At 39.3% G+C, this 23,591-nt stretch overlaps 2 protein-coding genes across 2 annotated transcripts in view; one reads left to right on the top strand and one right to left on the bottom strand.

Moving 5' to 3' along the window:
• Positions 1-2,202, top strand: part of PRDM4 (PR/SET domain 4) — a 45,067-nt gene extending 42,865 nt beyond the window's left edge. Inside the window, exon 12 of the mRNA XM_068561809.1 lies at positions 1,639-2,202. Coding sequence (XP_068417910.1) covers positions 1,639-1,648 — 10 coding nt within the window. The 3' untranslated portion in view covers positions 1,649-2,202. The remainder of the gene's footprint in view (positions 1-1,638) is intronic.
• Positions 582-21,768, bottom strand: PWP1 (PWP1 homolog, endonuclein). Its single transcript, XM_068561811.1, has 15 exons — positions 21,563-21,768; positions 19,437-19,495; positions 19,116-19,300; positions 17,691-17,776; positions 17,494-17,590; positions 14,911-15,021; positions 13,932-14,062; positions 13,236-13,297; positions 7,403-7,499; positions 6,675-6,736; positions 5,346-5,457; positions 3,530-3,620; positions 3,316-3,437; positions 1,760-1,865; positions 582-935 (listed from the first exon to the last, which is right to left on the bottom strand). Exons 1-15 carry the CDS (start codon positions 21,632-21,634, stop codon positions 826-828), a joined length of 1,503 nt encoding a protein of 500 aa, XP_068417912.1. The 5' UTR covers positions 21,635-21,768; the 3' UTR covers positions 582-825.
• Between the last annotated feature and the right edge of the window lie 1,823 nt (positions 21,769-23,591).

The following is a 23,591-nucleotide window of genomic DNA, read 5'->3' as shown; positions in this document are numbered from 1 at the left end:
CTTGCTTTGGGTGGAACAGTCTGTATATGTTGTCTGCTGAGTCCATCTGGTCTAATGTTTCATTTAAGGCCGATGTTTCCTTATTTTCTGTCTGAATGAGCTACCCATTGGTGAAAGTAGGGTACTAAAGTCTCCTACTAGTAATTGTATTACTACTTCTCCTTTTAGCTCTTTTACCATTTGCTTTATTTATTCACGCAACATAAGGTTACCTAAATACTTATTTACAAATGTTATATCCTCTTGTTGGACTATCATTATGTAATGCCTCTTTTGTTTGGTAACACTGAATACTATGCTATGGACAAAAAAGGCATGCCACTTTTGAAAGAGTAGCACTAAGAACACTTCTAAGTCATGAGCATTAATTGGAGAACAGCTGGTCAGGAAAGTGTAGTCCCAGAGGGACCTGCCTCTGCTCATGGTCTACTGTCCAATCTTGGCCTAATTACCACTTTTCCAGGCCTGGGTTTACCCATCTTTTAAGATTAGAGGATTTCCTCTTTTAAAATTCTATGAGGTAAGTACTACTTATTTTACAAACCTAGACTACGTCTGTGACAGATGGCATACTTAAGGAATTATTTTTAAAAAACCTTTTTTTATTATCCCTTTCAAGAAATGCAAGTGGAGCCCTATATACTGCATGCTTGAAAGGTTAGCACAAAGACCAGCCCTGTTTGTGCTGCCACCATAGCTGCAGAGAGGAATGTCTGTCAGGCAATTTTGTTTCAGTCATTTTGATGGCTGCAGCAGGGAACATCTTTAGGCCAGCTTTTAAAAACTGAGTTAGGGTAAATAAAACAGGAAATTGTATGATCTTCATTAAGACTCCATTGGTGTTTCTGAGCTCCTGCTCCCAAAAGGGCCACTAATAGATGAATTTCTTGTATTGCCGAGAACAAGCCTCTCTCGTCTTCCAAATGCTTCATTTACTAAAACATAAATAAATGGTTGTTAAGAAGCTACCAGATCAGAAAACTAAGAACCTATAATATAAAAAGAGACTAAAATGTAGACATGAGCAATGAGGTTCTCTACCCTGTGGTGGAGATTTTGTTTTGAAAAATATGTATTTAGCACTTTATAAACAGGAAAGTAACCAACTCAAAAGTCCAAGATAATGTTCTGAATGAGGTTTTAACTATGTTTTAAATTGGTCCTCCTTTTTTTAATACTTTACTTTCTTTGCCTTGTCCTGGATTTATCAAATCCACCTTGATAACAAATGTCCAAGCCCTCATAACAGTGACTCTATCCTTCCCTTATTGTACTTCTGATTGTTTCCTACCTTCATCTTTCTCTGTATCATGATCAGAATAGAACTGATTTAGGACCCCAGTGGAGGGAAGATTCAGGAACTAATAGAAGGGAACAGAGTGGCCCCTTCAGGAAAGCTGGATTTTCTAGGAAGTAGTTGAAAAAAGGCAAATTTATTCACAGTGGGAAGAGGAGGGCCATTCTTTGAGACCACACTATATATCCTTCCAGTTTTCCAATAAAATCTTTCGTTTTTAAAATTCAAATTTTGTCATAAAGATATTTAAAAATTATCCACATTTAAAGTGTGAAGACAAACGTATTTGCAAACATGAACATTTCCAAATTACAATTTGATCTTGTCTGTTTCCTAAGCAGATTGTACTAGAGGATGAACACTGGATCCACCTTCGTTATCTCCTTAATGTATTCAAGCCACACATTCTACTTTAGCTCTTAGAGAACTCATCCAGAAAAAGCAGGAAATTAAGATTCTTACCTGAAGAGATTGTGCTTATATCCCAGACCCGAAGCCCTTCTTTCTGACCTCCAAAAGCATAAATAAATGGCAAATCAGGGCAACAGGAAGAACAGAAGAGAACTCCCTGAGAAGAGAATACAAAGTCAGTCAGTGATTTCAGTCTTTCCAGAAAGCTCTAATCTCAATCCCTACTCCTGTCTACAAGAACCTATGATTGATTGGAATGGTTACTCAAAACCAACTCACCAGAATCTCTTTCAAGGCGCTTGCAAAGATAGTTCACAGTCAAGTTGGAAGGACTATCTCTACAATACAAAGCTGGACAAGTTCAGCACGATGGACATTCTGTGAGGACAGGTGTATGCTCTGACCACTCAGGTCTCTCATCTCCATTATCATTCTAATAGGGATTTCCTAATTAAGCTAATCTGCTAAGTATTCCCAGAAACTTTAATTCTCCTTTTTAAGTAATGATGCTGATACCAGATGTCATTATTCAATCATTTAAAATTTTTTGTGTTTTTTGTTTTTTACTTTATTACTAGATAACACACATGCATCATAGAAAATGTAAAAAAGTATAAAAATCACTCTGAGATAACCAGCTGTTCATGTTTTGGGACAGGGTCTTCTAGATTTAAATATAAGCATTCAAAGACTTAAGTATTTAAATATATGCATGGAATGATGCTATAAAAACTGCTCTGTAACCTGCCTTTCCACAAATATTTATATACATACATACATATATACAATTTTAAACAGCTGTGTGCAGTGTTCTATGTCTGCAATTTAATTTTTATAATTTAGTGCCTAGCATACAGTATATGCTCAATAAATATTTGATGAATGAATTATTGAATTCCAGTTATTTCTAAAACTCTTGCTACTATGTAGTAATCAATTTCAGTGTAGTAAGAACTAGTTATACAAAGAAGTAGGTGATAAACTGACCTCAACAACTATGGTGCCCTATAAAGGTTCAAGATTTCCTGGGATGGTCCTGATTTTAAGGTTAAAAAATTGTGGAACTTATGGTTACCTGGGGGGAAGGTAGGGGAGGGATAGTTAGGGAATTTGGGTTGACATGTACACAGTGCTAATATTTAATATGGATAACCAACAAGAACCTACTGTATAGCACAGGGAACTCTGCTCAGTATTATGTAACAACCTAAATGGGAAAAGAATTTGAAAAAGAACAGATAGATACATGTGTATGTATAACTGAATCACTTTACTGTATACCTGAAACTAACATTGTTACTCAAATGTACTCCAATATAAAATAAAGTTAAAAAAAAAAATGTGGCCATTCCACTTGTGTCCTTGAACACCACCCCCTCATCATCCTTGTCTTCCCCAGCAACTGTTAATCACGTGAGCTGGAAAAGGAACCAGCTAGTCATGGATTTCTCCCCAAACTGTCCTAAGTTACAAAACTTCCACAAATTTGACTAAGCCCCAAATTAACCTCCCAACAAATCCATATTCTTTAGTGCAATGATTCCTAGAGAAAGACAAACAACAGATCAGAAACAGAAAAAAACCAAGATGCTCAGGGATATTCTTACCATTTTCATGTCCCTAGAGTGAACTAGGCTTGGCCTATCTCCTAATATGTCCCAGATCTTCACATACTTGTCCGCTGATGCAGTCACAAGACAGCCCTTGATTTGACTGCTTAGATCAAGACCTAGAGGAAGATTAGTTCAGAGACTCTCACTTTGAAATAAATTTACTTCATCATAGGTTAATAGAGATGAAAGAAACAGTATTCTTGCTCACCAGAAATTTCATCATTGTGTGCATTAAGTGTAAAAATTGGCTTATCTGAACGTGCATCCAAATTATATACAAAGCCGTCATCTGTACTGGCCTGGAAAGAGTAAAAGATGGGCAAGGTAATGTTACATGACAATAAAATTTAGCAATGGGTAAATCGTATATATCATTGTGAAAATCAGCTATGTACCTGACTTACCTGAAGAGCTAATTACAAATTAACATGGACATAAAGAATTTACTTGTGGGTAAGTCGAGTTGGTTCTTACAAGGGCTAGTTTAGCTGACATGTCTATTAGGCAGTTGGATATGAGTGTGAAGCTGTGGTAGTGATACAGGCTGCAGAGATATGGAAGCACAGAGGTAGAAGTTACATCCGTTGAGAAGAGAGGGGATACACCCCAGGAGTGTATAATTAAGAGCACTGTGTTGAGGACAGAGACCTGGAGAGCACAGCCACTTAAGGTAGAGGCTGTCGAGGAGCTCACACAAGTTAAGAATCAAAGAGGGAGGAGGGAGTAATAAAGAATGTTAAAGAAGCCAAGGAAAGAGGGGTTCTAAAGAAAGGAGTGACAATGCTGTCAATATTTTGGCAAAGAGATTTAATCAGATAAGGACTGAAAGGCAGATTACAGTTCCACTTTCAAGAAAGGAAGAAAAAATTTTGAAGGAATTAAGAGACCTAGTCAAGGACGGGAGACAGAAACTTGAGCCTATATACAGGCCAAAGGCAACAGCCAGGACAGGAAAAAGGGAGGGGAAAAAAGGACAACTGATGCAGTCTTGAAGGTGGAGCTGCGGATGGGCATAAAAACAGAAGAAGAGGGAGATCCCATCCCTTTGAGACTGGAGGGAAAGAGGTAAACCATTTTATTTTGATTACTTTCCATTTTCCTAAATATTTGTGATTTTAGTACTGATAACCATTTGTTAGCAAATAACCTCAGGAAATATGTGTGCCTGCCTGCCGAGATCCAAAGTACAGTACAACATTCAAATATAACTGGGACTTCACTCCTGGTAACTGTAAGATGACATCTGGCTTAAGGGAGCTCAGCTGGGAACTGCATGCAGCTCCGCGCAGAGGAGATTAAATGTTCCCACAAGTGCAGGAAACTTATTAAAATCGTTCACATATTTTAAGAAAGCTGTTTTTTAAAGAATTCTTTTCCTCATTTACAAAGCACTACATATTTGCTTTAGGAAAATTAGGCAATATATGGATGTATCACAATTTCTCTAATCAATCTTCCCTTCTGGATAAAAGCTGGGATTTTATTTTTCCATGGATTGAAATGTCAGTGGCATCTTTGGATCCTACATGGAAAACTGTTATCCTACAGATATTAAGGGTATTTACAAAATGATCGTAAACCTTCTATCTGGGAGATGGTGGTATCTTAAGTGCTATATTAATTAAATAGGGTAGCATTTGCATCACTGGAGCTCCATTTAAGTACTAATATATAAATAAAGGAATATTTTTTTGGACTGCTTTAACCATTAAAAAACATAAAAAGAATATTAGTCATGCTTAGTATTTCAAAGTAATTTTAAAATGATCAACTAATTACAACTAATAAAATGTGACACACTTTGGAATGACTGGAAATTAGCGAAATCATTTACATGTTTACTGTTTTTTTGTGGCAAATCCATTGTTATTAAAAATATCTTTTTTTTTTTTTTTTAAAGAAAACCCAAACCCAAATACTTCACGCTGTTAATACAGGAAAAGCTTTTCAGAGATTCTCCCTACAATGGAAGAAAAGAAGTCATTAATAACCTGATAAATGAACAGTAATATGCACACTCTTACCAAAAAATGACAAGGTGAAAAGTGATTCCAAGTCACTCTCTCAATCTGCCCACTGAATCGCCACATTCGATGGCTTTCCTCTGGACTTCGGCAGTCATACAAAGCCACCGACCTGGACGTGTTCAGGCAAAGTTAGGGTTTTAAGAGTTCAATTTTCCTATCTGTTTTAGTTTATTTTTAACGAAATGGTAATAAAACAACACCATGAAATCAAGATCCAATTATTTAAAGCCTATTTTAAGTAGAAAAATCAACTCATCTAAAAGTAGAAGAGTTGATTTTTACTAATTGGTGGACTCTGGTCCTGTCACTTGAAGACACTGGTAGCTCCGGATGTCACAGTGGCCTTGACCTCCCCCAGACTGAATCCTCTACTTCCAAGATGAATCCTATTTCCAAAAGAACAGGACAATTTCCCCTTCCCCAGTAGTGCTCAGAGCCAGATAACTCATATCCCAGCCACATTTACTCTTTACAAGCAGGCTACTGTGTTGGGGGAACTGATAGACTTTTGTAATTTTTGCATGAATCCCAACTAAAAAATGTAAATATAGGACTCTTCAAAAGGGTAAGGAATCAAAATAAAGACTGCAAGTTGGTTTCTGTTTCTACTAGCTACCTCTCCTACCTTCAGACCCAATCTGTAAAAAGCACACATGACTGGAAACCCCCCTGTGGTTGACCATAGTGGTCCCAATTCTTCACCTCTCCCTACATCCATGCCCTCTGTCAGTGATTTGACAGTTCCTCCCCTAAAGGCAGAGTTCATTTCCCACTCCATGTGATGTCTATTTTGGCCAAGAGTAAGACAGACATGTATTAGGCCTGAGCCCAGGTCTTAAGAGGCCTTGGTGTCTCTGCTTGTACTCCTGACCTTGCTATGGCAACACGTGTGGGCCAGCCCGCTGGTCCCAGGAAGATGTGAAACACGAGGAGGAGAGCCAGGTCTCTGGGCCCAGCCTAAACAAGCCAAGATTAGCAGAGCTACCAGTTGAATCTAGCCTTGATTAGCTCAACCCTGCAGGGGGTAAGAAATAAATGTTCACTGCTTTAAGTCACTGAATTTGGGGATGGCTTATTTCACAGCAATGTCTAACTCATACACCCTCTAAAAAAATCAAAGTAGTTGCTAGTTAGGAACTACATTATAACAGAACCATATTCCCTTGCAGATTGAAAGGATCAAATTGAAAGGACAAATAAGTACTCCTACAAATTTAAACACACAGAAGCCTCCGTGATAAATTCTACCTGAGCATCAAGTGACACTTTCTGAATTAGTTCAAGAGGATAAAAACGACAGCAATAATTCCTGAAATGCTTTCTTACTTATCATATGATCCAGAAATCAGAGTCTGTGCTTCAAATGGATGAAACTGGAGAGTCTGGACCTAAAAGGAAGAAACATAAATGAATAGATCAATGTTTGTTTTGGTTTGGTAAAACTGTCTTATACTTGGTGAGACTCAATTTGGCAGTTTCTACAGATTTTTCCCTTTGAAATGTAGTACTATTTAAAGAAATGTAAATGTACTGCATAATCAAAAGGACAAAACGTACTTCCGAATAAAGGCTAACACTTAAAAGACACAATGCAGCATTTCCCAAATTGTGCTTGGCAGTATACATATGTCCCTCAAATGCTAAAGTATAATCAGAAGAAAAAAGGGGAGCTGTCAAACTTACTGGGCAACTCCACACGTTCCGGAAGTTTCACAATGTACATTAGCACATTAGATCCCTGGGTTCTGTAGTAACATCTGTTAAATTCTTTAACCCCATTTGGTGACTGATACCCCTTCATCCCTTTTTAGGAGCCTCTGTAAAAATGCTGCAAAGCACTAATGTTCCTAGTCACTTCACCTTTCTGCACCCATTTTTGCATCTCTCAGGTGGGTAATTATAACTATCACAAAGGGCTCTGTGAGGAGCCAGTGAGATAGCATGTCTAAGCACCTTGTAATTCACAAAAAACCATATATAAATGTTTGGGATTATTTGTAGTCAATATATGTCTCAGATTTTTTAGAATCCCTTTTATCCTTAAATCACCATACCTTGTCTGTATGTACGGCAAGGCTGGCTGCTGGTTTCCCCAAAGACATATCCCACAGAATAACAGTGTTATCAGCTGATGCACTGGCCAGCACATTTCTGAGAAAGGGAGGAAACAAATCGGGTAATCTTTTAAAAATCAAGAGGATTACATGTAAGAATTCCATTTACAATACCATCAAAAAGAATACTTAGGAATAAATTTAACAAAAGAAAAGCAAGATTTTTAATATACTGAAAACAATAAAAGATTGTTGAAAGAAATTAAAGAGTATCTAAATTAATGGAAAGTCATCTCATGTTCACGGACTGGAAGGCTTAACATTAAGACAGAAATATTGGGCTTCCCTGGTGGTGCAGTGGTTGAGAATCTGCCTGCCGATGCAGGGGACACGGGTTCGAGCCCTGGTCTGGGAAGATCCCACATGCCGCACAGCAACTGGGCCCGTGAGCCACAACTACTGAGCCTGCACGTCTGGAGCTTGTGCTCCACAAGAGAGGCCGCGACAGTGAGAGGCCCACGCACCGCGATGAAGAGTGGCCCCCGCTTGCCGCAACTAGAGAAAGCCCTTGCACAGAAATGAAGACCCAACACAGCCAAAAATAAATAAATAAATAAATAAATAAAAATAAATAAAAGGAACTCCTTTAAAAAAAAAAAAAAAAAAAGAAATATTGCCAACTACAGATTGATTTATAGATTCAACCACAATCCCAGCTGACCCTTTTGCAGAAAACTGAATGCTGGTTTTAAAATTGATACGGAAATGCAAGGGACCCAGACTAGTCAAAATAATCTTGAAAAAAGGAGAGCAAGTTGAAAAGTTCACAGTTCCTGATTTCAATACTGACTGAAAAACAACAGTAATCGTAACAATGTGGTACTGGCATAGGACAGACATACAGAATAGAAGAGTCCAGAATTAAACCCTCAAATTTATGTTCTTATGTTCACTGGTTTTTGACAAGGGTGCCAAGAGTATACATTCTTTGTTCAATGGGGAAAAAACCAGTATCTTCAACAAATGACTCAGGGTCAACCGGATATTCTACAGCAAAAAAATGAAGATAGAGCCCTACCTCACACTATACACAAAAAGTGATTCAAAATAGATCACAGGTCTACTAAACATAACAGCTAAAACTATAAAGTGCTCAAAAAAAAAAAAACCTAACAAAAAACCCCAGGTATAAATCTTCATGACAATGGGTTAGGCAATGGTTTCTTAGATATGACACTAAAAGCAAAAACAACAAAAGAAATAAATAAACAGGATATCATCAGCATGAAAAACTTTTGTGTTGCAAATAAGACTACCAAGAAAGTGAAAAAACAACCCACAGAACAGGAGAAAATATTTGTAAATCATATATGTGATAAAGGGCTTGTATCTGGAGTACATAAAAAACTCTCAACCAAATAATAAAAAGACAAACCCAATCAGAAGATGGGCAAAGGATCTGAACAGACATTTCTCCAAAGAAGATATACAAGTGGCCAATGAGCATTGATAAGATGCTCAACACCATTAGTCATTAGGGAAGTGAAAATCAAAAAAACGGGATACCACCTCATACTCACAGGATGGCTACAATGACAAAGATAGACAAGGGCTAGCAAGATGTAGAGAAACTGGAACCCCCCTACATTGCTGGTGGGAATGTAAATGGTAGAGACACTACCATATGACCTAGCAATTAAACTCTTAGGTATGTATCCAAGAAAATGAAAACATATGTCCATGCAAAAACTTGTTCATGAATGTTCACAGCAGCATTATTCATAATAGGCAAAAACAAACTAAATGTCCATTAACTGGTGAATGGATACGCAAAATGTGGTATATCCATACAAGAGAATATTATTCAGCAATAGAAAATGATGTACTGATATATACGCTGCAACATGGATGGACCTTGAAAACATTATGCTAAGTGACAGAAGCCAGATACATATGGCCACGTATTATATGATTCCATTTCTAGGAAATGTCCAGAAAAGGCAAATCCACAGAGACAGAAAGCATATGAGTAGCTACCAGGGGCTGGAGGCACAGGAGAACGAGGAGTGACTGCTAATGGCATGGTTTTTGGATTGATGAAAATGTTATGGAATTAGACAGTGGCAGTGGCGGCATAACTTTGTGAACATACTGAAAACTACTGAATTATATACTTTAAAAGAGTGGATTTTATAATGTGTACTTGCTAGGTCATATAGTATGAATTACATCTCAACTGTTTTTTTTTTCTTCCTTAAAAAAGAGCATTAAATGCTATTAACAGAAAAAACCCAATATGTCTACCTCTTAGGCATCAAGCGCTAATAATGTAGTTCTACAGCAGAACACAGGCTTTAGGGCCCAGAAAACCTGAAATGGAGTCTTGGTGCTGCCATTTGCCTGCCAATGAGAATGAAACAACCAGCCTCAAAGAGCTGCTATGCAAGAACCTGGCTGAGTAACTGGGACATAGCAGGCCCTTGATAAATGTTAGCTGCCTCCTAAAAATACAGATACTCCTGAAATTGAAAGCTCATTCTTCAACACTGAGCTTTAACATGGCTCAACACAAAATTAGGCCATTAGTGATAGTAATGTTTTTGTTCAGAAAACCAATATACTGTTGAAATAAAATGCTGATGGACTCGTTTTCAGATATTATTTCCTCAGGAAATTACTTCCATTATACAAACTACTTTCAGTTTTGTAACTCACATTTCAGTGATATATGCAAGGTCTCTTAGGAGGATCATGTATATTCAGGTCATGCTAGCTTTTTTCTACCATTAAGTCCCACATACAGGTCACAATGTTTTAAGTCCTTAGCATTTTATAAATTAAATATTAAATTCCCAGTAACTAGTTTATTTATATACTATGTCTCCCAATAGCAAAAAGTTAAAATTCCACAGTACATTTTTCATCCCAGTCATTCCAAAAATATCTGAGATTCCTCCCTCATTAAAGTTCTTATTGTATGAGGCTAAAAAAACAAAAACAAAACTTCTGAACACTACAACCGCAAGAAGAGCACTCCAACAAGAGTATGAATTACCAGAGAACATGCATTTTTTTTCCTGGGAGGATTTTACTGGAAACCAAGGGCCCCACCAGTAACAAGGTCAACATGTTATTCCTCACCATAATCCTAAACTCTGTGCACCAGAGTATGGGACATATTTTAAAGCGTACTGTACCTTTTCAGTAAAGAAAGGGGAAAGGAGAACCAAGATCTAAAATAAGATTGAGAAAGGAGAGCAAAGGAGCAAAGAAATGTGTGGCACTGAAGTCAAAGAGATGTGAGTGCAGATGGGGAAGGAGGGGAGTACAGGTGCTGATAAGGGTCTAAATGGAACTAGGGAATTGTGGCTGGGGAAAGGAATTGATGAGTCAGTTGGAATACTGATGAGAGGTTGTTCCATTAGAAAGAACTTTCAGTTGCTCAAAGTAACAGTTGCTATATAAGAATTTATAAATAAAATTGGGTTTCTAAAAGCATGGTACACTCATGATTAGATCTCTTATTTATCTGCCCATTCGTCAGGATCAGGGCCAATTCAAGCAAAACCCGAACAACTGCCTGTAGCCCAGCAGCAAGAGATTCATCTGGGGAAGCCTTGAAAATAAAAACAAAAACACCAACAGATTCTTGGGCGCCTGCTCCAGAACGACTGACTCAATCTTGGGGGATTAGAGACTAGGAACTTGTACTTTAAAGGGCTACCCAGAAGTTTCTGATTTGCAGCTATGTTTGGGAAATACTAACCTAAACAACTTTCTCAGGTCCATTTCCCCAAATAGTTGTAACTCTGAAGAGGTCTGAACACAAACTAGAAGATAGGATATCCTTCAGTAAGCCAGCACTCTGGGATCTTCCTTAGAATGCTCACAATTATAAAGTGTCCAGTGTCATAGAAATGCTTTAAAAAAAACTGCCCTGGGTAATCCAGTTTGTTCTTACCCCCCTTAAGTAAGCTGTACCCAACCTAATGCTTACCTCCCTTGCCTTAGCAGCCCCTCAAACCAACTACACGATTAGGAAAATGGCCCCTTTGCAGTAATTGTTGTTTAAGGATAAGTATGAAAAACATGTGGATGACATGCTTGAATGAATTAAGGTGAACCCTTACCTTACACAGTATAGAAAAATTAACTCAAAATGGATGAAAGAGTTAAACTTAAGAGCTAAAACTATAAAACTTTTAGGGGAAAATCTTCATGACAATGGATTTGGCAATGATTTCTTGGCTATAATACTAAAAGCACAGGCAACTAAAGTAAAAATGAACTGTACTACGTCAAAATGAAAAACTTCTGTGCATCAAAGGACACTTCAATAGAGTTAAAGGCAACCAATCGAATGATGGGAAAATATTGGCAAATCATAAATCTCATAAGAGATTAACATTCAGAATATATAAAGAACTCACACAACAACAAAAAACCAAACAACCCAATTAAAAAATGGACAAAAAGACTTGGATAGACATTTCTCCAAAGAATATATAAAAATGGCCAATAAGTATTGGAAAAGATGATCAACAGCCCTAATCATTAGGGAAATGCAAATCAAAACTGCAATGAGATACCACATCACACCTGTTTGGATGGCTATTATGAAAACAACAATAACAAAAACAGAAGGTATCAAGTGATGGAGAGGATGTGGAAAAACTGGAACCCTTGTGCACTGCTGGAGGGGAGGTAAATGGTGCAATTGCTGTAGAAAACAGTATGGTGGTTCCTCAAAAAGGTAAACATAGAACTACCATTAGATCCAGCAATTCCACTTTTGGCTATATATTCAAAAGAACTGAAAGCAGGGACTCTAACAGATACACGTAAACCCATGTTATTTATGTGTGTCAATAACAGCAGCATTATTCACAAGAGCCAAGAGGTGGAAGCAACCCAGGTGTCCATCAACAGATGGATAAACAAAATATGGCACATATGTACAATGGAATATTATTCAGCCTTAAAAAGAAAGGAAATACTGCCACATACTACAACTTTTGCTAAGTGAAGTAAGCCAGTCACAAGAGGACAAATACTGTTATGATTCCACTTATAAGAGGGAGACGCAAGAGGGAGGAGATATGGGGATATATGTATAGCTGATTCACTTTGTTATACAGCAGAAACTAACACACCATTGTAAAGCAATTATACTCCAATAAAGATGTTAAAAAAAAAAAAAAAAAAAGAGGTACCTGGAGGAGTCAACTCATAGAGACAGAAAGTAGAACGGTAGTTACTAGGGCCTGGGGGGAGCAGGAAATGGGGGAGTTATTGTTTAATGGGCATATAGTTTCAGTTCTGGAAGATGAAAAGGTTCTGGAATTGAAGGGTGGTAACTGTTTTGCACGTTGTCCAATGAACTGTACACCTAAACGTGGTTAAAATGGTAATGTTACATATATTTTACCACAGTTAAAAAATATATATATATAAAGAACACATGGATGAGATGCTGTGAAAACTAAATGAAGTGAGAAAAACGTCTTCCTGGAAGAAACAATTCTACTGCACCACTGGCACTGCAGTACATACTGTTTTTTCCCAGTGGTGTTGGAGAGGAGGGCACTTGGTCCCCAAATATGTAATGAGCATCTACTAAGTGAAGAGCTGGCAGGTGATGCTGGGGGCGGGGGGGGTGCAAGGATACAGACAGCAGAGCTCCTGCCTTCCAGCAGCTTGTACTGCAGGAAAAGAAAATAAAACATGGACACAAAGATGCGAAACTCACAATGTACAGAGATAAGTGTAGACAAGAGGTAAAATCACGAGGGTTACCGTCTTTAACTATCCTGCAAATGGTATTTCTTTTTACCTGATCAGCTTATTCCAAGAAAGGTCAAGGACAGCATCGGTATGCCCATCTGCTGAGGAATTCTGTAATAATTGTTTAATTACTTTTGGTATTAAAGTACACCCCCAAATAAAATTGGTATATTAATTTGAAAGATTCTTTAAACCTTATTTTAAGTAAACTTGCCCAAATATCTAGGGAAAGAAACACCTTTTCCTCCTCTTACTTGAGAGACGTGATAAATGTTCTTTACAGGGAAGAAACTATAGTAGTTCTTAATCTAGGTGCTATAATTCTACAAATCAATCCCCACCCCACCCATCTCTCCCCCACCAAAAACCTGACAGTTTTAAAAGCTACAGGAATTAATATATGGATATTTAGAATTCAACAAACTCAAGGCTAAATATAAATATTTTAAAAGTTCAAAAATAGCATATTAGTGTGAATAGCTACTCTATAGGAAGGAAGATCATTAACCTTAAGAGTAATTTGTTTTGTGTAAGGATGAATAACGTGCCAGTGGAGGTTTTATATAATCAGAAGTCAATTTTTCTTTGGATGGGCTTTTCAAAACTAGAAACTAGAGTAACTTCATAATTACCTGTCCTATTTCACCAAAAGTGTCTAATTGAAAAAGTGCATGTTCCCATCCCCCATCCCCACAAACCTCTCTCTGTTTGTCATCAGAGTTTAAATATCTATTAGCTTGTTTACCTTCTTTCCTTTCTTTTTCTTCTTTTTTGATAGCTTACTTCCAAGTGTAAAGACTGGCTCCAAAGAGTCCACTATATCAAGGTCCCACACTTCAATAACGGGGGTCATGTTTCCCACAGCAATGTAATTTCCTACAGGAGGAAACGATATACTCATGATTTAAAATACAACTCCTAATGAAATACATTACACTTCCGATTAACTGAGTCGTGGCTTAGAGCAGTTTCTCTCAAACTTTCATATGTGTGTACACCACCTGAATGCTGTTAAAATGCAGATTCAGTTTCAGGAGGTCTTGGGTGGGGCCCCACAACTGCATCTCTAACTGGCTCCCAGGTGATGGCAATGCTGTGCTGCCGGTCCTCAGACCACAATTTGAGTAACAAGGGCTCAGTCTCCCTGTCCCAGGGTCCTCACTTATGTAATGAGAAAACCCTTCCTACCTTTGTAGACTGTTGTGACGATGAGGATTTGATTAGATCATGAATGTGAACAAGCTTTGCAAACAAGATGTAAGGTATGAGTATTAACAGTTTTTATCCTTGTTAAGAAGTATGCAGGGGCAACTAGTACTGTGCAGCTATGGCCAAAGGGACTAACACGAGAGCCCAATTCTTTCTTCATTTTGGTTTACCTTGATGTTTTCTGAAAAGGGTCATGCACTAAACTCTAGCTGGTAACATCAGACACACCGTGCCAGTTTACAGGTTTGGGTTCGCAGGAGACCTTCACACAGTTCTGCAGACCCAAAGCTTCCAGACCCTGTCTTTCTGCCTACAGTGGAGCAGCAACCTCCTTAGCCTGTCCAAAGTCTGGAGACACACAGACCCAAAACAATCAAGTGATTGTGTTTGGAGAACTATATAACTTCATAAAACATCAATAATTATGAAAACATTCATACAAAATAGGTAACTTATGTGGCTAGGAAAAACACATAGGAGTAGAACCATTGAGCAATCTCAAGTTTTCTAATTACCAGTTGAATCATCTGGGCTAGGATCAAAATTCAGCCATTCCACACTCAAAGGGTATGCAGACAACAGGATATCATGGTGGACATAAAAAGAATCTTCTTCTTGATTATAAACTGAGAAGATTGGGAAAAGAGACTTTATTACATCAGAATAAGAAATCATATCCCACTCAAAAGAAAAGATTCTCCCTTTTAAACCTATGGGAGACACTTGCTTAAAGTGAGACATATTTTATGACATTAAAGACATTCCAAAGTATTTACTGCTAGGCAAAAATTTTTCATGTCTAATATATTCCCAGCACCTGGTGTGCCCCAAAGGGGAGCAGGAACACTGACAGAGAATTGATTCTGCCTGAATACTCCATCTGCATGTTCCCCAGCTAAAATGGTCCTACCTTCTGGTTCACCAATTACAGAAAACAAACGAGGTCTCCATAAGAAATACTTCATTATTATTTTATCTTTTAAAGGTCTATCTGGCCGTAAGTAAAGAAGAACAAATCAGCACTGGAGAGAAATAACTCATATTTAGAAGTCTAAATGCCTGTCAAAAATTGCTTCTTTAATATTTATTGTTAAAATCAATAAGAAGTCTTTTAAAAATTATATAATGAAACACTGACAAAAATAGAACCCAAGTAGTCAAAAATTTCCCCCAATACGTTTTTTACTAGAAAGAAGCAATGTTAAGATAAGCTAAGGATTTTAAAAAAATTCTTCAGACCACTGCATCTGGGACAGATCTTGGGGTCAGCAGATTCCATGTAATGCTCTATCACATCACTTTATGATAAGAATGTGTTCAAAATGATTAGGCTGTGGCCCTGCAAGAACCTCAACTATGGTCAATGTACTCAGCTTACATTTTAAATAAAAATGATGATGACGCCTTAAAATAATCTTCTTTTAACCATGTCAGATTATTATTCAGATTTGATTTAGAGTGCAATTTTGAAATTATTCTTGAACAGAGATACACTAGGTAATCTGGAGATTCACACCAAATCCAAATAAAATATATCGTTAATGACCTAACCTAGAACAACGCAGGAATACAACTGCTTTACTTCAACTTCTCAGCTCCTGTCTAATGCTCACGAGATTCAAAGGAATGACTACAGTAAATTCTCAAATAAGAATGCATAAAAATCAACGATGACAAACCGTAATAGTTGCAATTTTTTGAAATTAGAATTGGTCTTTTAAAAATTCCATCAACATGGTTTACATTTGAAATATGTAAGTAGTTCAAAGATAATTAGGAGAATAACTTCATATTGACGTATTTGCTATTTAAAGCTTTTTTGACTTTATAAATAGATCACAATGGGCCATGGAATAAAAATGGCCTGACTGACAGGCTTCCTGCAGGCAGTCTTAAAGACTGTGAAGAAATCCAAGCTAAAAAATGGAGTAAGAGTAAAACATTAAACCCAAGGGTTTTAATTTTCAAACTGTGTAACTGTGTTTCCTATAAGAAAAGGCATTAGCCTATTAATCTCTTCAAAGCTTCAAAATTTTAAGACAGATGAATAGCAGAGTGTTGGGGAAGGAGAGTATCTGGGCATGAATGCACCTGTCCGAGGACGTGTGCACAGAGGAAGGGGCAAAAAAAAAGGAAAATATGGAGGCAGAATATTCCAGACATCTTAAAGGTCTATTTTAAGAAAATAGTCATTAATGTTTGTTGAATTAATAAATATCAACATTAAGAAATATCTGATTTAAGAATTCCAATAAAAAAGAAAAACTCAAATCATTGCCTACTTCCGATTCAAAGTACAGCTGACCCTTGAACAATGCAGAAGTTAGGGACGCTGACCCTCTGCACAGTAGAAAAGCCCTGTATAACTTACAGTTCACCCTCTGTATCCCAACCAAACTCGCATCGTGTAGTACTGTAGTATTTACTATTAACAAAAGTCTGCATATAAGTGGATCTACGCAGTTCAACCCCGTGTTGTTCAAGGTTCAACTGTATTCACCTCTGGCTTTAGTGCAAACATTCTCTGCACCTGAGAAAGGTGACCAAAATGTTTTGGTTTCTGAAGAAAAATCTGGGCCTTTACGCTGAATTTTTATGAAAAGAATAAAATGTTTTGCAAAAGGGGATCTATTTGAAATGACTCTGAAAAAAAGCAGGATAAATTATATTGAGTAACCTTTGCCACATAAAGAAAAAGCAGCCAGAAAGCAAACTGGAGTAAAGAGCCAGGGTAAAAAGTTACCTCAGGGTAATGAGATTATTATTTTTTCTTGCATTTTAAAATAGTTTTACTTCCAGGTTTTCTCCATTGAGGGGAAAAAGTTAAAAACTGGCAAAAATGTTTAAACAAAAGATTAAAAAAACCCAGTTAGAACCTTCCAGGTGACCTATTTCCATAAGTAAAGTCAAGTACCAAACTAACACATCGGACTACACATGCCCAGGCACAATAAGCAGGAAGTCTGATTTAACTAGGTAACCAACTTAAATGAAATACAGAAGGATCTGGTGCTTAGAAATCCATAATAGTTACTATGATGGTTATTTTAGTATCACTTAAGTAGAAAACTTTTTAGTAAGGGATGTATCCCACTTACCATGTACCTCTAAATTGCACTGGTCCTGTTCGGCTCTGCCACAAACTATGAGATTGTCATTGGGCTTAATCAAGAAATCTTCACGTTCGTACTGCTCCTAAGTGGAGACAGAAAAAGTCATTGACTAGAATCACATATTTGGGAAGGTTTTTCAAACACTTAAGGAGCATAGTTAGAAAAGCCATATAGATATTTACCGTATCTTTCAGAGTAACATAAGGATCTTGATCATTACTCCCATAGACTGTAAGACCCAAAAGAGATTCACCAAGAGTTTCAGTATCTGTAAGAATTCATAAAACAAAATGAATAAAACAGTCATTTTGACAAAAGCATTTTTCCTAAGGCACCCCATCTTCAGACTTAGATCCAACCATCTATTTCATAACTAACACTGGATCATCCACAATTGGGAAAGGAAATAGTGGATGATAATAAATAGGAGTTTAAAAGCCATTTATATTTGGCGCTGGAATGCACATCTGATAGTCTTGGAATACACAATCTTCCATTAAAAGAATCAAATCAAACCAAGAAACTCCCTTTTAGAAAATATTAGAACTCTACTCAGATCCTCTAGTTTGCTCCTTGTAATCATTATTCAAAAGTGCTACAGAGAGGTGGCCTCACAGACCTGGAAATAAATAGGTCCCTAAAACACTGGTATCAACACAATAAATTAGGGTTGCCTGGTCAAATAAAATTGAAAAATGATGAGTCTCATAAAGTTAAATGGGTTTCTTTATTGCAAGATGTCTCATACCACTGATATGCTAACTTGCCTAATGAATCTGAAAGGGGGGATACTACACGCCCTTTTCACCAAACTTACCTCAAAATGGCATTCTTTTATGGCATGTCCGCAAAGGTGACATAGAGTAGACCCCGAGTAACATAAAACTCAGGAGAAGGAAGATACTCTTAATTTTCAGGGGAAGCTACTTTAAGGAGGCAGGGCTAATACGTCTTAAACATCTGACAGGCAACAGAGATGGGAATTTCTACTGGATGAGAAAGACAGACTCAATACTCTGCAGGGTATAGAGAGTATTAGGGAGCAGTGTCTGAATGGCTTTTTTCCAGGCTGGTTAGCTCTTCTTTCTCTGTATTCCCATGGCACTCTGTCCTAGTAGGACGGAAGCCAACCCAGAGGGGCCCACAACCGAGTCCAATGGAAAAAACTATCCCCTGCATCTACTGAAGTACACTGAAAAGCATGAAGGCTTTAGAGCCAGAGAATGTTCAAACCTCAGCTCCATTAATCACCAGCTGCATGATACTGGCAAAGTTATTTCATCTCTGTAAGCCTGTTTTCTCTTCTGTAAAATGGAGCTAATCATTCCCCTCTCATTGCAGGTAAAGAAAAATGAATTACAGATTATCATAACCGCTACTTGCAATAAAACATACAATACAAACATTTTTTTTGTTTTTTAGATCTTAGAGGGTTGAACTGATTTTTTAAATCAGTTTAGGAAACATGCTGTCTTCCTTGAGCCCGATTATTTGACTGACATAAAGGACAACAGATTCTCAGAGTAAAGCTTTGGTGGAACACTAGAAGCATGATCTAACGCATTGAGTTTGTGATTAAAAACCAGTAGAAGTGGGTGAATTCTAACCTGGGTCACCTTCCTCATCATATTTATCTAAGGCGTACTCGGCCAGCTCATCATCATCCAGCGTCCTGTCATCCTCTGGGTCGCCATCCTCCAGGGGCTCCCGAGGTCGGGCCTGGGTACGGGCACTCTGCATGCCATCTTCTGAAGGATCGCCTGTCTCCTCTTCATCACTGCCACCTTCTTCTCTATGCCAATGAGAAAATAAAAAGTAAAAAGATCACCGAAAAGGCACCGTTCAATAACAAGACCACCTTGTCGCCATCGTTTAAGATTTACATTTCATCTGGACTTTACTACAGGCGTCAACATCCCAAAACTTACTGTAATTTTTCCTTTGCTTCAGCAATGAGACGTTTCACTTCTTCTTTACTAAGCTCTACCTATAAAAGACCAAACATTTCATTATGATATATTTAAGGAAATCATTATAAGCCTTTGAATTAAAAAGAAGTTTACAAACTAATATAAAACATAGCTTCAAAAGACATCAAAAGTCAAATGGAGTTTTCACACGTCCTTACAAATTAAGATCCTTCTCACCTAAAACTGTTAAAAAAAATCATGTTCGGTCTACCTCTCCAGTCTTTTTCAAAAAAGACGGACTTGTATAAACTGGCTTCTATGAAACCCCATCTCATTTCCAATTACCCCAACTCCTTGGCCGCTTCTCCCCATTTTTCCTGTGGATATTCCTAAACAAACCACCCTTGCCTTGGTCCTCTGCTCTTTCCCCTGGTATCCCTGCCAAGTATTCACTCATTACGCTGTCACTTCCTTGCAAATCTCATTCATTCTCAAGACTAAAACCACCATCTCTGAACAGATTACTCCAAACTTTCCCTTCTCTAGCCCTGTATACTGTAGTTCCATTTTTCCAATTGCCTATAAGACTCTCCACTTGGACATACTGTTCAAAACTGAAGTCATTCTCTTTACTTAAAAACTGGCATTCCCTCACCTAATCAATGCTTCAGTACCTTTTAAAAACGCCCCTATCACTGCTAAACTGTAAGCTCCTTGTCACTGTGCGTTCTGCCCATGGTAGGGATACCTGATGATAGATGACGAATCAAACAATCACGCAGTTTGTACTAAAAGGCCTTTAATAATATGGAAATCCTCTTGGGTGATGACATTCTACTGTTAGCTCCAGAAACTAAAGGTTCTTAAGTTTAATCAAAAGATACTTATTTTTCTAATTTCTCTTATTGATTTGAGTTTTCCTTTCTGGGACTTTGTAGAATAAATTCAATCTCTTCTTCCTATAAACTCTTCAAGCAATGGTTCCAAATTTGTCTGCACATTAGAATCACATGGGGGAATCTTTTAACAATTTCAGGCTCTACTCCAGGCTAATTAAATCACAACACTTGGGAGATGGTATTTTTTTAAGCTCCCCAAGTGGTTCCAATGTGTAGACACGTTTGGAAATCACTGTCTTCAAGTATTTGAAAGGCTGTATGTTCCTTTTAAACAACAACTCTTACCTCCTTCAATAATTTTTAATATGAGATGGTTTCCTGTTCCTATTCTACATATGCCGCACTGAATGCCTACTGTGAGCCAAACACTGGAGAAACTGGTGAATAAAACAGTCTGTGCCCTGGTGAAATTGGCTCAATAACATTGAAACAAACACTCCCCCGCCCCTGCTTCTTTCATAGCATTTATTCCCACTGACATAGTATTATATATGCGCGTATCAACTCCATAAAGGCAGGGACTTTTCCTGTTTTGTTCATGCCTATCCCAGGACCCTGAACAATGCCTAGTACAGAGAAAGCGCTTCGTAAGTATCTGTTGAATAACTTAAGTAATCTTCTCCTCTACTACAGGCTCAGTCTCTCACTCCTGTAGGCTTTCCCTTCATGACGTGTCGCGTTTACCTCGCATCCCCACTGCCACATCAACATCTCACTTGGACTACTGCGAGAAACTCCTAATTCAACTCCCAGTCTCACGACACCGTAGTCTCCACACCAGCTTTTCTACACCACAGCTTTCATCCAGTTCATTCCTCTAAACGCCGAGCGGAGGAGTGGAAAGTGGAGTTTCACATATGTGCCCCCTCTTCCCGTTATGCCTGGAAACGCACTGGGGTGGTGGGAGACGACGTGGTGTCGTCAGGAAGGCTCTGGGGGAGCCCCCCTTCCGAGCAACAGCCCGCCCCCCTCCAGCCCGTGAGGTCCACGTGTGTGCGAATTGGGGGTGGGGCTGGGCTTGGGGGAAGGACCGTGAGGAGGCGGGGCCCCCGATGCCAGGCCCAGGAGTCCCAGACCCTCGGAGCCGCGGCCGTAGTCACGACAAACAGGCCACAGCCGGCCTCACCCCGTCAGTCCCACCAGCCGCGCCAGGGCCGCGCGTTCCGGGTCCAGGTCCCCAGGTGGGGCTGACTCAGGATGCTGCAAAGAGGCCGCTCCCCCTACCTCGGAGCGACCAGGCCTCACCTTGTCTGGCGTCTCTTTGGCCACGCCGCAGCGGACCCAGGCCACGCACGTCACCTGGCGGCTGCGGTTCATCGTCCTCGGCGCAGCAACGCCTCAAGCTAAAGACTTGGCCCCAGCGGGTCTCGAAGCCCCGCCGCGCTCCGGTCCCCACGCTCCCCGACCGGTTCCAGGAGGCGCCTCGGCAGAGCGCAGGCGTGGGGCGCTGGTTCCTGTGACGTCGGCGCCCGCTTCTGACGTCATTCGAAGGCGCCTAAACGGGAAAGGGGCGGAGAAAGGGTTGGAAGGTGAAGCAGCTGGGCGAGGAATCCACGTGGGCTGGACTGTGCTGTGTGGGATGATGTGAATGGACTCTACAGGACACCTGTGACGGTGACTGCAGGCTTCGTGGAAGCAATGACTGAATAAGTGAAAATGGAACTGTAGGGGTCAGAGGCAAATTTCCACCGACCTTTATTTTGCCTCCATAGACTAAAAGCTGACAAATGCTAGAGGTTTTAGGTTTATTTTTTAAGCTTTCTCCAAAATGAATTTATCTTTTTTTCTTTTCTGGCCGAGCCGCGCGGTTTGCGGGATCTTAGTTCCCCAACCGAGGATCGAACCCGCTCTGGCAGTGAAAGCGCTGAGTCCTAACCATAGGACCACTAGGGAATTCCCCCGAAATGAATTTATCATTTCAAGGAGATACTTCCGCCCTTTATGTTTCATTACGTTCTTGGATGTTACTTATATACTGAGTATACAGTAGTGGTTGTAGCAGTAGCAAACGCAAAGTGCTTGATAGCGTTTTAAGTGCCTTATATTACCTTGGTTACTTCTTAACCCTGTGTGGGAGGTCTTACTCCCATTTTACATATGGGGAAACATTATCTTTCCCAAGGTCACACAGCTATTAGGTAGCTAGGATATGAACCCAGGCAGTGTGACTCTACATGCTGGCTATAATCTGTGTCAGGCTTCTCAGCTAAGGTCAGAGTCACCTACTAGAAAATGTCAGTGGCTGGAGACTTTAGAATGGAAAGCCTTAGCATTGCATAAAGGTCTAGGTTTAGATCTTTTTCTTGGCTGTGTGACCCTTCCAGGTCATTTGCCCTCTCTGAGCTTCCATCTCTCTCTCCTACCTCTGAGACAGGCAAGCAAGAACAGGAGGGTGGCTGCTATGGAGAGAGAGTGGTGGCAAAGGTGGACCCACAGCATGTGGTTTGCCCCAGATGCATTGTCCAAGTGGGCTGCCCACCTGTGGGGTCAATTTGTGGGCACTTTCGCAACACATTTTTCTTACATACAATATTTTGCTTGGTTCTTGCAACAATACTGGTGAAACATGATCAAGCCTTACCTCCATTTTAAAGGTGAGGAAGTTCAGGGATGAAAAGCCTTACTACTGTGAGATCACACACAGTTAGGGACTGCCAGAACTACAACTAGACACCGGCAACTCTGTACACTCAGACGGATGCCCTTGGCACTTGCCCAGCCTGAGAAGGGATCCTCTCAGGTGTGAACTGCTAATCCTTAGGGTTGTGGACTGTGTTCAGCTCTTCCAGGGCTCTGTTCCTCTAAACTGATTCCTCTGTAGCTTCTTTGCTTTCGGCCCATTTTGAAAGGTGGTATGACGGGTTCTATTTTTCAGAAGCGGCTGCAACAACATCTTTCCTTCAGACATGTTCTTCCACAATGTGCTCTTGATGCTGTCCCATCAAAACATGGAGTGTAATTCTATCCACCCCCCAACCTCGAGTTTGGATAGGCTTATGACTGTTTTGACCAATATAGAATATGACAGACATTCCAAGGTTAGGTCATAAATGGGATGCAGGTTTTGCCTTTTTTTTCCTCCCTGAAATACTCACGTTTGGTACTCTGAGCTGCCATATAAAAAGTTTGACTACCCTGAGGCCACTATATTGTGAGGAAGCCAAACCACGTGGAGAGGCCACATGTGGGTGCTCCAGTAGACAGTCCTAGTTTTTGAGTCAACCCAGACACGTTAACGAAAGAGCCTTCAGATGATTCCAGCAACCAGACACTA

The sequence above is a fragment of the Eschrichtius robustus genome, chromosome 13 (assembly GCF_028021215.1).
Source record: "Eschrichtius robustus isolate mEscRob2 chromosome 13, mEscRob2.pri, whole genome shotgun sequence".
Classification (NCBI taxonomy): domain Eukaryota; kingdom Metazoa; phylum Chordata; class Mammalia; order Artiodactyla; family Eschrichtiidae; genus Eschrichtius; species Eschrichtius robustus.
The sequence above is the reverse complement of the archived record's forward strand: the minus strand, read 5'-3'. Positions and strand labels throughout refer to the sequence as shown.

Bases quoted from the DNA above. Each gene is read 5' to 3' on its own strand.
- PWP1 (XM_068561811.1), bottom strand. From the start codon at position 21,634: ATGAACCGCAGCCGCCAGGTGACGTGCGTGGCCTGGGTCCGCTGCGGC. The intron at 5,458-6,674 runs GTAAGAAAGCAT...GAACACGTCCAG, and splicing joins ATTTCTGGATCATATGATAA to GTCGGTGGCTTTGTATGACT. The intron at 936-1,759 runs GTAAGAATCTTA...TTTATGTTTTAG, and splicing joins TATAAGCACAATCTCTTCAG to TAAATGAAGCATTTGGAAGA.